Below are 13,906 nucleotides of genomic sequence, written 5' to 3'. Positions count from 1 at the left end.
AACCTGAATTATGAGAGAAGATCTCTTCTTTAGAGAAAATAAAAAAAAAACTCCAAAAAAAGTTTGATAACCTTTTGTTATATATCCTTAAAAATGTCATGTTTAAATAAGGCTAACCATGGTTGACAGATTGGCAGGACCAACCGTTTATTATGTAACACAAAATTTTCATGATAACTTAATTAATTGGCGTTGCTGTTTATCCAGTCAATGAACTCTGACACTCGGGTGTAAACTCCTGTAAAATATTTTAGATAATTAGATGATTCTTGACAATTTGTTGACTTTGCAATATTCACCTGGAGCATCTTTAGTTCCACAAAATCTAGGTCCATAAGAAACAATGCCAACCAATACGTAGTACGGAAAATTTGAATTAGGAAAGTTTCCATATCTCATGAGGGGTCCTCCAGAGTCTCCCTTGCTAAAAATTATAAAAATGATTAAAATGAGTCTGGACTTTATCTCTCAAAAATTCATATTAACTTCGTTCTAATTTACTAACCAACTGTCTCTTCCTTCTTCACCTCCAGCACAAATCTATTAAAATACAAATGTTAAAGTAAAATTACTTGATTAGACTTGGTAATCTTACTTGTTTGTTTGTTATCATAGCCTTATATCGAGCATGATAATAATTTGCACATCGATTGTTTTCAACTCCGTCTAAATCCAATCTTTGCTTAACATCACTATCTGTTCCATTTTCAGTAATGCCAAATCCGGCAACTTCTAAGGAAAATTTTGTAAAATCCATACCACGAAAACTGGAATCAAGTGGCAAACAAATCGGTTGGATCCATTTTGTGTATTGAACATCATTCTCTAATTTCAAAAGCATAATGTCATTTTGGGAAGTTGACGACGCTGAATCATATTCAGGATGAACGATAATTTCAATGACATTAACTTGCACGTATGGATCATTACAGATCACTTCATTTTGAAGTGTTTCACAATCGGGATTAGTTCTTGTGTCCCAATCACCAAGACGGACTGCAGTAATTTTCCATGATCCCGGTCCCTTTCTATTGCAATGTGCTGCGGACAGGACAAAACGTTCGTTGATTAAGCTTCCACCACAATAACTACCTGTAAAGTTTTGATGATTTTGTTAAAGAGAATACTTGGAATTATAAACCATTAGATTATTGGTTATTTACCTATCTTTTTGCCTGGTTTTGAATACATAATTTGAGCAATCCATGGATATTCGTCTATTGAAGTATCCTCTCCTCCAAAAATCTGTGATGAATCATACAAAACATTACACATAAATATGCAAACTTTATACTTTCTTTACTTACTTTGTCATTAACATAGTGTCCACATTTTGGTGCTGTTGGAAATTTTGTTGTTGATAGACGTGGCACTGTAATTGTTGGAACATTTCTTCGAGCACAACATAGGTGAAGCTCATTATTTACAGTTTTACATGTTTTGCTTTTGACATATTCTCTTTCAACTAATGTTAAGTGTCCTTTTTCTGATAGTTTACTGAATTCATCGCACTCAGTGTAAATTATACACTCTTCGTTACCTGTGCATGTAGCTAATTCTAAGAGAATTTAGATATATATTAATTAGATAAGCACTGAATTCTCGAGACTGAGAAGAGAAGACTGAGGGTTAGGCACAACCTTAGGATATTTCAGTAACTTGAGATCCTGTGCCTATGATTCACTTCAACTCAGTTACTGAGATGATTTTGTAACTTTAAGACCCAAAACACCAAGATAATTACTGTTTAATAACCCTTAGAGCAATTTTATGACATGAACTAATGTAGCCATGGTTAATACTTACTAGATTGAGCTGTTTTGCATATGCTTAGAGTCGAAATTAATACTAAGAAGAGAATGCTTGCCTTCATATTGCACTTTAGGCTTATTTTCATGAGTATATCCAATGCAATCTATTTAAACTGAATTAAATGCCTGCAAAATATTATTTTAAACCTCCGATACTTGATTTTAATGTTTTAAGTTTGAGAGACAACAAACGACTGAAAGAATGAAAAGGTGAACGATTTAAATAAGAGAAAATGTGCATATCAGTGAGTTATTGTTTCCTTTAAAACCAGAATTATGAGAAAATATCTCTTTTTCGGAGAAAATAAAAAATACCCCAAAAAAGTTTGATAGCCTTTAGTAAATAATTCTTAGAAATGAGAGAATTTAAATAAAGCGATGTTAGAACCGAACACTTATTAGGAATCACGAAGATACTAAATTTTAGAAACATCGAATGTTTATTCTGTCAATGTATTCTGATATTCGGGTTGATTTTTCAAAATTTATCTGATATTTTATCGATAATCGATTTATCGGATATCTGTATCACTCTTTTGTGAGTAAGTGGGTTCGATTCCCACCAGAGACCGATTTCTATTAAACATTATATAGAGTGCCATTGACATGACAAGAATTCGCACAATCTACTAGATTTTAGAGTCCAAAAAATTCAATGGCAATCACTAAGCCTCTATTTGAAAAGAAAAAAATTCATAAAGCTTCTGTGATCAGAGAGACTATATCCACGTGATTATGAGATAAGAGAATTCAAAAGAGAATATTTAAAAAAAAAATATTTGGAGAAAGTCATTGATTTCTCAATGTTCTCTTGAAATGGTGAGAGAGGAAAAGATCCTTTCAAACATTGAACATTTTGATAGTGCATTGAACATTTTAAAAATATTTTGATCAACTTGATTGTGCTTGCTTACTTAAAATAGATTTTTTTGAAGTAAAAATCATTTAATTTTTTTTGAATTAAGTTCTTACTAGAAAACGTCATTTGCGACGTGTAAGTTTATGCTGTTATCGCCTAACTTTAAGTGAATAAGTTACTTTAGACTATTGATATAGCAAAATGTTACAATGAAATGCAAAAAACTCTCGTTCATCAATCTACAAACCTAATGATAAGCAAAAAATGTATAAAATTTCCGTACTTACCTAAATACTTTGCAAAAACACGATTAAAAATTGTGTAAGGAATTTCCTATTATCCACGGCACATTTTGGTTGTTGAATTATTGCACTGCAAAGCCATAAGATACGATATCTTAATTAATTTAAGTTAGATTAAGCGTTCTTAAAAAACATTTTAAATTTCCTTAAAAACAACATTTTTTCACAATTATTGATTCTATTCTGTAGCACAAAGTATGGAAAACACTGATTTAGCAATTAAGCTGACTATTGATTTAGTTAATTGCAAAAAAATCCGTAATTAAGAACGTTAATTTAGTTAATTACGATGTTTGCACTTTCGATATTAAAAACAGACTGAAGATTTGCATGAAGGGGATTAACAACCATAAAAGGGGAAAAACCAACAAAAAATTTAAATATTAAATGACAGTTGAAAGTTCTCAACATTTAATCTTCAATATAGTTAAATTATTAAACCATTAATAAAATTGAAAATAAGTCAATAAAAAATCAGTTTCATTTCAAATTCAATATTTTTACTAGAAAAAATTGTCATTTTATAATAATTTTAAATTTTTACTATATTTATTAAGCATAATCTCTAACAGACAACGATACTGCTTTTAAGGTACCGTAATGGTCATTCCGTAGTAACCTATTCGGGATTCAATTGCTAAATTTTTCCAGATTTCGCCTCCAAAATTACGAATTCCTTATTTTGTCCTCAATCCAGTCCATATATTCAGTCACACGAGTGTAAACTCCTGAAAATTATAAGAAAATAATCATTAAATTTTAAATTTAAATTAAAATGTTAAGCAATATATATATATGTGGTCATACAAAAAAATGACGGTTATTTTTTGAAAAGACACTAACACAATGACAAAATTTACAGTACGTAAAAAAATTGAATTTCAAATGAAGGTTATGAAATTTTTATTTATCAACAACTGTACATTGATTGCGACGAATATCTTGAAGAATTCTGGGAGTTACGTTAAAGAAACGTCGACTGTTCTTTAAATCGACTGACTGACAATGCAAAAACTTGTTTGTTAACATTTTTCGTAACCGTTATGTGAAATTCAAATTTATCTTTTGTCAATGTATTAGTTTTGTTTGGGGCGATTTTGGGGCGATTTTTTTCCGTATGACCACATATATATATATTGATGTTAAGATTAGAGTGTGGCTTTCTCAAAAACGACCGTTAATTTTTTTCAAAAAATATTTTTTGTTGCTAAAATTCAAATATTTTTTGACCGTTACTTTTACTTTTCTTCGTAACGTAAATTTTTATTTTAAAATAAGTTGAGTTCGAAATGTTCGAATTTTTCGACAGTCTGATGTCGAAAAACTCAAATTTGAGACGGTCACACTCTGGTTAAGATATTTACCTGGAGCATCTTTAGTACCACAATTGGTCGGACCAAATGATACAACACCAACAAGCATATAATACGGAGTCACTGCATTTGGGAAAGTACCATATTTCATGAGTGGACCACCTGAGTCTCCATTACTGTAATTAGATCATTATTGAATTATAAGCTGATTGCTTAGGGTCCGTAGGGGGAAGGTTGGGGGTTTTGGGGATTCTTTTAGACCACTCAAACCCCACCCTAAATACGCTCTTGGGTTATAGTCATCAACTTACCAACTGTCTTTGTCTTTCTCACCACCAGCACACAGCTAAGAATATCCAAAAATTAAGTCATTTAAATTCTACAAAAACTGTTAAAGCTTACCTGAGAATCAGCTAGCTTAATCCTTCTAGTATTATAATATTGTTGGCACTGACTCGTTTTAACTCCATCTAAATCAAGTCTTTGTTTAACTGGACTAGACGTCTCTGTTTCAGTTCTTCCATATCCAGCAACCTCCAAATTTTGTCCTGTATAGTCAGAAGTGGCCGAATCAGACGCAAATGGTAAGCAAATTGGATATATCCATTTAGTAAATTTGACATTTCGTTGTAGTTTCAACAGTGCTATATCGTTGTAATGATTTATTGAATTAAGATCGTAATCCTCATGTGATATGATTTTAGCAACAGGAACATCAACATATGGATCATTGCATACATGTTCATTAATAAGTTCTTGACAGTCTGGATCAGTCCTTGTATCCCAATCACCAAGTCTAACACTAATAATGTCATAATTATGCACTTCTTTGATTTCACGATCACAATGCGCGGCTGTAAGGACCCAACGTTCGCTTATTAAACTTCCACAGCAGAGCCTTGCTGTAAAAGTTTAAAATACTTAATTTGTGACTTAATATGCTTTGGTTTTGAAGTTACCAGTTGATCTTCCTGGTCTGGAATAGTAAATTTGAGCGATCCATGGATAGTCATCAATGTTCGTGTCTTTACCTCCGACAATCTTTAAAAAATAGATTCATTTTGGGTTAGTGACTGAAAAATCGAGATTCCCGAGCGCCATAGCATATGGCTTGACGCGGCTGTTAAAATACATAGACAGCATGGCTTGACGCGGCTGTTAAAATACATTGACAGCATGGCTTGACCCTGCTGTTGAAATACATTGACAGCATGGCTTGACGCGGCTGTTAAAATACAATGACAGCATGGCTTGACGCGGCTGTTAAAATGCATTGACAGCATGGCTTGACGCGGCTGTTAAAATACATTGACAGCATGGCTTGACGCGGCTGTTAAAATACAATGACAGCATGGCTTGACGCGGCTGTTAAAATACATTGACAGCATGGCTTGACCCTGCTGTTAAAATACATTGACAGCATGGCTTGACGCGGCTGTTAAAATACATTGACAGCATGGCTTGACCCTGCTGTTGAAATACATTGACAGCATGGCTTGACGCGGCTATTCTAATGATTCATCTAAATACTTACTCGATCTGCTAATGAAATTCCACATGTTGGAGGTTCCGGCAGTAATTTTTCTGATGATTTAGTAGTTGAACCTCCACAGCAAAAGTAATTTAGTCTGTTAATCTTGTTACAATGTTTACTTTTCAGATATTGTTTCTCGTCTGGGGTTAAATAACCTTTGGATGTCCTTCTCATTATGTCAGGACAATCATGTTGTGGTTGGCATGTCTGGCCGTTTGTGCAGGCGGCAAAATCTGAGAAAATAGGACAAAAGAATGTTCAATTGTGAAGCAACTCTAATGATCTCGACGATAATAAGGAAGTGAGTATAGTTGTATGTCTACATTCACAGAGACTTGAAGAAATTGATGTGATACATTTTAAATTGAAGATAAAGAAACTATAATACATTTTATAATGGATTTTTAAAAAGTCTTTTGACTAAGAAGTGCATGCCTGTGTATTCTGCAATTCAAATGCGCAGGTCTTGAGTTTTGGGGTGTATCTTATTGTTTGTGCAATGCTGCAAGCATGCGTATTTTTGGACAAACCCTTTTTTGTAATATATTTCAAATCAAATTCGAGTGGAGTCTGGGGTGTCGAGCCATATCATGGCTAATTTGTCAGTTACAAGATTATGGTCTTTATGCCCGACATGTTAGACTAATGCCTTCTAAATACACTTAATGTCATCTAGACACCATTAGTGTAATCATCACTAGTCTCATGCACAATTAGTCAAATATAAGGACACTGACAATCATCAACAAAAAAATTGCATAAATTTCCAACATTTGTTTACTTACCCGATTGTGCCGCAACAGATAATGCTAAAACAGCAAACAAAAGTAAATAAACATTTGGATTTCCCATGTTTTAAGCGATAGCCTTTGAAAATAAACCAATAAATAATAATAAGTTCGATTTATGACAGCATTAAATGCATAAATTATTAGAAATTTTAGTTAGAATTCTAAAGAAATTTAATTTCAGGCAGCTTACTTAGTTCCAATACAAGATTTAATTCAACTGATGCAAAGAATATAACTTGTTAGTTTGAAGTGTTGAAACAGACTAAGCTGTTTTATTGTTGAGACTACAGATGTGTATTAAGCGCAAGGAATTCCCCTTTAGGAATCGTTTCAAGTTACGTTAAATCAAAGCTCTAAAACAAGTTTTTGATTTTTTGAAAATCATTCAAAGTTGCAAATATATGAAATGTTTTTTATACCACACATGTGAATGCTGGCTTATAATTGACTGGAAAAATCCCAAAATTAATACGGGATTACACAAAGAAATGAGAATCATGTGAAATTAATAAAGATTAAGAATATACTGCATGAATTGTTGCATACTTATAAGGGGTAAGCAATTTCTTTGAATGCAGTGTATTCTAAAGGGTTTTTACTCCTAAGCAACCAAGAAGGATGGGATTTTGGTACCAGAATTGTAAAACAAGCATCTGTCACAGTTAAAAACTGTACAAATTCTTGATATTTTGCATTGTTTTGTAAGAAAACCTCACAAATTGTAAGCCTCGACCAAAACCTTACATTATATACGATTCATCGCATTTCGACAATTTTTTGCCGACACAATAGTACAGTTGTGAGCAACCTTTTATTTTTCACGATACACCTTGGTAAAGAGCCTCAACTGAAACAAACCGAGCACAGCACATAGTTCATGACTTCAAAGCTGCAAAATAGACACCTGAGACAGAAAGAACCGTGCAAATTCTTGATGATTTGTATGTTTTTGTAAGAAAACATCCTGTCACAGATGCCTGCTTTGCAACTCTACATGATTTTTCCAAAACAAAAAAATTGTCGGTTCACAGGTTGCACACCACTGCGTTAGGGTGTCGCGGCACATATGTTGTCCATCACTGCCTAAACGACTCCAATGTGATCCTCGAGATGTTCTTCATCTTGCATTGTCAATGAACAAATTTTTACTCTGTTAATGAAAATAACGGTCAATTTTCATTTTATATTCAATGCTGATTTTATCTAATGTTATACTGGATATATATAACAAAAATAAAAAACATACGATACATCTTACTAATTATTGTGTAAATGTCTATTCTGTGAAATAGAAGAGATTTTAAATCAGAATTCCAAAAAAAAAGTGTCAATTTAAAATGCCAAAAGTGTCAAATCGTGCCCCAAGAGTGCCTCGTACTGAATATACAGTCAAAAAAACAAAAAATTGTGCATACTGCAAAAATCATGATCTAATTAAACCCGAAAAAGACCATAAGCCAAACTGCTCCTACAACAATGCTGGACATTTTTCGGTCTGCAAACCATGCATGCAAAACCACAAGAAGTCAGAAAATGTCAAAAGATGGAGAGAAAAACAAAGAAATGAACAAAATCCAACAGAATCTGTGAATATACAAGAAGCTGTCGGGGATCTACTCGAAGAATGTTTGGATGGTAAGAATGACTTTTATTTGACAATTTTAATAAAAAGTTAACTTTAAATTAATTACAGGAATTGATATCAAGTTCATAGATGGAATGCTTCACACCATTGGCGTACATGAAGAAGCAATTAATGAAGATGAGAAAATGGAAGTCGAAGAAGTCATAGGTACGTCATTGCTTTGGATAACATTGATATTCTATGAGGAGATTCACTTATTACGTACTTCTTATAAAGGGAGAGTTGGGGAGGAGAGGGTTGAGTATTGAAGATGAAGGCGGAGCTGGGCTGTATTAAGAACGAGGGTGGGGTAGAAGGGTATTGACGTTGGCGAAGAGGGTTGGGCTGGGGCGTATTAAGAAAAAAAGGGTGGGGCAGGAGGGTATTGACGTTGGCGAACAGTGGGGCTGGTGTGTATTGAGGAAGAGGGTGAGGCTGGGGCATATTGAGTAAAAGGGTGGGGCAGGGGCATATTGAAGAAGAAGAAGAAGAAGACGCCAGGGGTGTATTGAGGAAGAGGATGAGGCTGTAGCGTATTAAAGAACAGGGTGGGGGCAGGGGTATATTGAGGAAGAAATGGGAGCAGGAGCGATTTGAGGAAGAGAGTGAAGGCAGAGGCATATTGAGGAAGAGGGTGGAACTGTGGCGTATTGACCTTGGCGAAATGCGAAGGAATAGTGGCGTGTTGAGGAAAAGGTTTTGGGGCCGAACCCCACCCTCCTTAAATTTTCTAAGGTACAACGAAAACCGGCAGGCCTGCTCATATAAAACGCAGAAAATTTATGCCTGCGGTTCATAGCTGTTCCCTAGAATATTGTATGAAGTCCACAATTCGAGTGGACTTTCATTTATGATTTTATGTAATTATGTAGAACTAATATTCCAATTTCTACTTACAGAAGAGACAATTGAGAGCCAAATCGCTGACTTATCATCTTATTTCAAAGACACTGGTCTTACCATTGCCATTTTACCATCGAATTATCCAGAAAATATATTAACGGAAGATAATGTTAATGAGTTACAATCATCAGTTGAAAACATGATAGATCAACTTCCAATTGCTGATCTATTCCCAAGATTTAAAAGTAGCATTTATGAATTTGGCTATTGGAGAGTTAGTTGTGTTGATGAATTTACAAAAGATTGGTTCATTAATTATATTGCAACATCGACCAGCTTTGACTTGATTCAGATTTTGTCAATTGATCAAATACCAAAACATCATTTTACGGCAAATATTCCTGAGAAGCCATTTGAAATCACTAAAATATTGAGAATGATTCATAAACAGAATTCCAATCTTGATACATCCAGATGGGAGATTTTGCAGTCTATAGAATATGCAGAAGGATTTACAGTAACATTTGAAGTTGATCCATTGAGCTTTAATTTCATTAAAATGAATAATCATTATTTGAATTTTGGAATGGATCGATTGGAAGTTACTGTTATTGTTCCATATAAAAAATATTAAGTTTATTATTATTATTGGATATTATTGGATTTGAAATCGTATAAAATTTGAATAAAATAAAATTAACGGAAAAAATAAATTTGAAATTAACGAAATGTTTTGCAATAACCGATTATACAATGTTACAAATTAAGCCAAAAAAAAAGAAATGTAAATTAAAATTTCGTGTATTTCTCCTATAACTATCATTTGTTGCTCATTAAGTGCTGTAAAAATCTTTAATTAAAGAGAAAATTGAATTTGTTTTTAGTGATTCCGAGAAACTTTTATTTCTAAACAGTGAGAAAATTCAATTTTCGATTTTATGTTTTTGCAAGAACTAAAGACTAACAATATAAAATAAAAAAGTAATGTAAACGGCCTATAACGTAACATAATAAACATAACATAATAAACATAACATAACATACACAAACTTATTCGATATAAAAATTCCGACATTTGTGGATTGTATTGTGAGTATTTTGGATTTATTTTAAAAATTTGTCGCATTAGAATTACTTTATTCTTTTTATAATGTAAATTTTTATCACTTAATATGAGTTAAATAAGAAAAATATAAAAGAAAAATTAAATCTTATAAAAATACTTTAAATTTTCATTTTTATTTCATAAAATTATATATTTTTTTTAATAGTGTTAAATTGTTAATATTACTTCTTCAAAGATGGAAAGTTATACAGTGAAAATTCGACAGTGCAATTATTGTAAAAATCATCTAAATAAAGGTGATCCACCAGTTCCATATTCTGGACATGGGCATTGTCCATACAATAATGAAATTCATATTGAAGGATGCGATCCATGCAAAAAAAACCTCAAAAATACAAAAAGAATGCAAGAGTATCGAGCTAAGCAATGTCCTGATGTGCCTTCAAAAAAAATAAAATATGTCATAGTTCCTGACAATAAAATCATATATGGTAAGAAATAAATTTAAATTAATTTAAAATGTGCAATTTTATATCATATATCTCATCCCGAACTAGATGAAACTCAACAAGATCTTCAAACTTCTATCAATAATCCACAGAACAATGGCTCACCACAAAACGGAGATGTAGTGATGTATGTCATTCCACCAGGCTACCCAAACAGCAAAACTGATCAAGAAAAAGATAAAATACTGGATTTACTTGAAAATGCTCCATCTGGATCGCATAATCCTCGCATTAAATATAGTACATTTGAGAATGGATATTTAAAAGTTTGTTGTTGTGATGAAATTACATCTAATTGGCTAGTTAATCAGGTTAAATCATGGCCATGGATTATAGATAATATCGAGAAAAGAGGTGCATTTAAAGTCTTTTCAAAGGACGAGGAACCAAACGGATTACGTGTAATCATTTTGTTTTGTGTTCAACAAATCATAAGTGGAGATGAATTTTTGATTTCACAACCTATATATAAGAAAAATTGCTGGGTTGTTAAAGTCTGTAATCAGTTTGATGGGAAGACTGAATTTATAGTTTCAATTGATCAGGAATCTTATGTATCAATATGGCAAAATGGATTTAAGCTTAATGTTAAAGGTGAAAACGTTATTGTTAACGTTTTAGAAAATCCATTACAAAAGCATTTCGCTAATCCTGCTCCGGTTAATCAGTCAGATACACAAATCTATGATACTACACACAATACAGGAATAAGTTTTTCAGATGGATCAATAGAAGATGGAATAAATAATTCAGATAGTTCCGATATCAGATTAGGTAAGTCTTAATTTAAATCTAGCATGAATTTTTTACCACTTTAAACATTCTATTTATTTGAAGATCATCTTCGAAGAAACTAATGCTGAATACATGAATGACGAAAACATAGCTGAACATCATTCACCCAGTAAGTTAAATTAATCAAAACTCGATTTATAATTGAAATTGAAATAAACTATTTATATATTTTAAAGATAATATGAATAATAATGATGCCATCTCAAATGAAACCATAAATCAAGATGTTTTTGATGAATTTCCTCATCCAGATGAGTCAAATCAAAATGGAGGATTGAATAAGATATGTACATCACGTAAGTACTATTTATTTCCTTCGATTGTCTAGCGCAATGCAGATGCCAGTGATTCGTGTTAATGAAGACGTCAGGTTGCCCTGAAAGTCAAGTGGCGAATGATTTAAGACGCCTCAGCATATAGTTTGCCCATCATTGCTCTAAACAAAAGAACTCAACACAAATTACAATCATTATTCTTGACTTTTTAAATTACATTAATAATATCTTATTTTTTAGAACCAACAGAATCTGGCTATAAATATGCTGTCATTACTTCAAGTTACCCAGAATCCAGCTTGAGTAAAGAAAATGTCACCAAGTTGCTAAAATTATTACGAGATAATTTTTATGAACATCTCGAATTGAATCGACAAGAAACTGAAAAAGCTTTATGTTTTTCAAAATTCGGATCAAAAGCAGGAGCTTTGATTTTTCATTGCGATAATCATTACACAGTAGAATGGCTGAAAACCCAAGCTTCATCAATAAGTATTTTAATCGATGGTTTTAATGTGCCTTTAAAAGTAGTTCCATTTAAAGATATCAAACGATATAAATTAACGACAATCATATATGATCAAAAAGTAAAAAATGAAGAGATTTTACGACGTTTTGAGCTTCAAAATTGTAATGAAAAATTAAAAACATGTTCTTGGGAAATCCTCGAGAAAAGAAACCATGTTGATGAAAAATTGTTTCTTTGTATCGAAGTTGATCATTTAAGTTATAATATAATTATAAAAAATAATTATAAGTTGCATTATGATTTTGAAAAGGTTACATTTAATAATATTTAATTATTTTGTGACCATCTCAGAGTCATGCCTTTAAACATACTATTTTTGAATAACATGTTGGTTTTGTTTCCTTATTATGTTTTTTACTTATTTCTATTCAATTTATTTGATGATTTTTATCAGAGTGTGGCCGTCTCAAATTCGAATTCTTCGAACATTTCGAACTCAACTTATTTTAAAATAAAAATTTACGAAGAAAAGTATAATTAACGGTCAAAAAATTTTAAATTTTAGCGACGAAAATATTTTTTTTGAAAAAAATTAACAGTCGTCTTTGAGAAAGCCACACCCTGGTTTTTATATTTACATAGACAATTAATATTAAATATCTTTTATATTTTTTAATGTTTGTTAGCATTGTTTAGAACAGCTGCTGCAATATATGTACTTTCAAATGAAATTCTTAAATTCAAATAGTCTAAAAGACAAAGTCAAAAAATAATCAAAATTTATAATCTAAAAAAAAAATATGTTAAAATTATAAGAATACACCATTCACATATTCCTCATTTACATTCGATGGTGAAGTCATCGCCCCTTTAGATGCATTTTTTTTTTTCAAAATGGTGGAATTTTATGCATGGTCTTACTTTTTTAAGCAAATTTAGTGGTTGTAGATTTTGTTGTATCTTATTACATTGCGCATACAATATACAAAATTTATGTCAGTGTTAGGGACCATTCAGAACAATGAAATTATTACGAAATTCAATTTTAAACATGAACTTCAGTTCATTTGGTTATTTTTATCCCGATTTTAAATCAGAAATAGATTTCAAGAAGATAAAAAAAAATATAGTAATAATAATAATAATAATCAATTTATATTCAAATATCAAAATAAAAAATTGTAGCTTTGATTGGTAATTTTTGAGTTTAAATTTTGGTTTTTCACATTTTAATTAAAATAAATTTTTAATATTAAAAGAAAGCACTTGAAGCATTTAATTTAAAAAAAAACTTCTAAATATTTTTTCAAAAATTTTAAAAATTTATATAAAAAGAATTTTTAAATCAATTTAAATAAATTTTAAATCAAAAATTAATCATAAATTTTAAAAATGTTTTTAAAATTTTAAAACTTGAATTTTAAAATTTAAAACCTAATTTTTAATTTGATTAAAGTTTAAATTCTTAAATTAGAAAATTGAGAAATGCTTTTTTAAAAATTCTAAATTGAAAAAACGGTGTGAATATAAAAAAAATTATTTTTTTATGTACTTTTAGCTAAATATTGAATTTAAATTCTAATTTTTTTCTATTGTCAAAAATTTCTCAACTTATTGTGCAACTTGACATAAATTGTAGTTTTTATTTGTTTGATTTATTTTTACAGTTCAAATAATTTTTAGAATGTCAAATGTAGGTATATATATAGTTTTCA

The 13,906-nt window shown here is 31.2% G+C and overlaps 5 protein-coding genes across 5 annotated transcripts; 3 read left to right on the top strand and 2 right to left on the bottom strand.

The window, feature by feature from the left end:
- Positions 1-55: 55 nt before the first annotated feature.
- Positions 56-2,002, bottom strand: LOC139101022 (melanization protease 1-like). The gene is made up of 7 exons (XM_070653888.1): positions 1,807-2,002; positions 1,308-1,558; positions 1,164-1,245; positions 596-1,092; positions 506-540; positions 300-424; positions 56-238 (listed from the first exon to the last, which is right to left on the bottom strand). The coding sequence occupies exons 1-7, from the start codon at positions 1,895-1,897 to the stop codon at positions 183-185; spliced, it is 1,137 nt and encodes a 378-aa protein (XP_070509989.1). The 5' UTR covers positions 1,898-2,002; the 3' UTR covers positions 56-182.
- Positions 2,003-3,450: 1,448 nt separating this feature from the next.
- On the bottom strand, positions 3,451-6,889 carry LOC139100534 (melanization protease 1-like). Its single transcript, XM_070653157.1, has 8 exons — positions 6,801-6,889; positions 6,605-6,686; positions 5,820-6,052; positions 5,245-5,326; positions 4,688-5,187; positions 4,597-4,631; positions 4,337-4,461; positions 3,451-3,700 (listed from the first exon to the last, which is right to left on the bottom strand). Exons 2-8 carry the CDS (start codon positions 6,669-6,671, stop codon positions 3,639-3,641), a joined length of 1,104 nt encoding a protein of 367 aa, XP_070509258.1. The 5' UTR covers positions 6,672-6,686; positions 6,801-6,889; the 3' UTR covers positions 3,451-3,638.
- Positions 6,890-7,844: 955 nt separating this feature from the next.
- LOC139100816 (uncharacterized) lies at positions 7,845-9,725 on the top strand. The gene is made up of 3 exons (XM_070653565.1): positions 7,845-8,245; positions 8,304-8,402; positions 9,134-9,725. The coding sequence occupies exons 1-3, from the start codon at positions 7,948-7,950 to the stop codon at positions 9,709-9,711; spliced, it is 975 nt and encodes a 324-aa protein (XP_070509666.1). The 5' UTR covers positions 7,845-7,947; the 3' UTR covers positions 9,712-9,725.
- Positions 9,726-10,013: 288 nt separating this feature from the next.
- On the top strand, positions 10,014-11,509 carry LOC139100113 (uncharacterized). The gene is made up of 4 exons (XM_070652714.1): positions 10,014-10,166; positions 10,349-10,634; positions 10,701-11,426; positions 11,490-11,509. The coding sequence occupies exons 2-4, from the start codon at positions 10,379-10,381 to the stop codon at positions 11,507-11,509; spliced, it is 1,002 nt and encodes a 333-aa protein (XP_070508815.1). The 5' UTR covers positions 10,014-10,166; positions 10,349-10,378.
- LOC139100932 (uncharacterized) lies at positions 11,494-12,692 on the top strand. The gene is made up of 3 exons (XM_070653721.1): positions 11,494-11,556; positions 11,624-11,743; positions 11,963-12,692. The coding sequence occupies exons 1-3, from the start codon at positions 11,520-11,522 to the stop codon at positions 12,520-12,522; spliced, it is 717 nt and encodes a 238-aa protein (XP_070509822.1). The 5' UTR covers positions 11,494-11,519; the 3' UTR covers positions 12,523-12,692.
- The last annotated feature ends 1,214 nt before the right edge of the window (positions 12,693-13,906 follow it).

This window comes from Chironomus tepperi, unplaced genomic scaffold, assembly GCF_022539635.2.
Source record: "Chironomus tepperi strain 1889 unplaced genomic scaffold, CSIRO-AGI_Ctep_v1 contig_8, whole genome shotgun sequence".
Lineage (NCBI taxonomy): Eukaryota > Metazoa > Arthropoda > Insecta > Diptera > Chironomidae > Chironomus > Chironomus tepperi.
The sequence above is the reverse complement of the archived record's forward strand: the minus strand, read 5'-3'. Positions and strand labels throughout refer to the sequence as shown.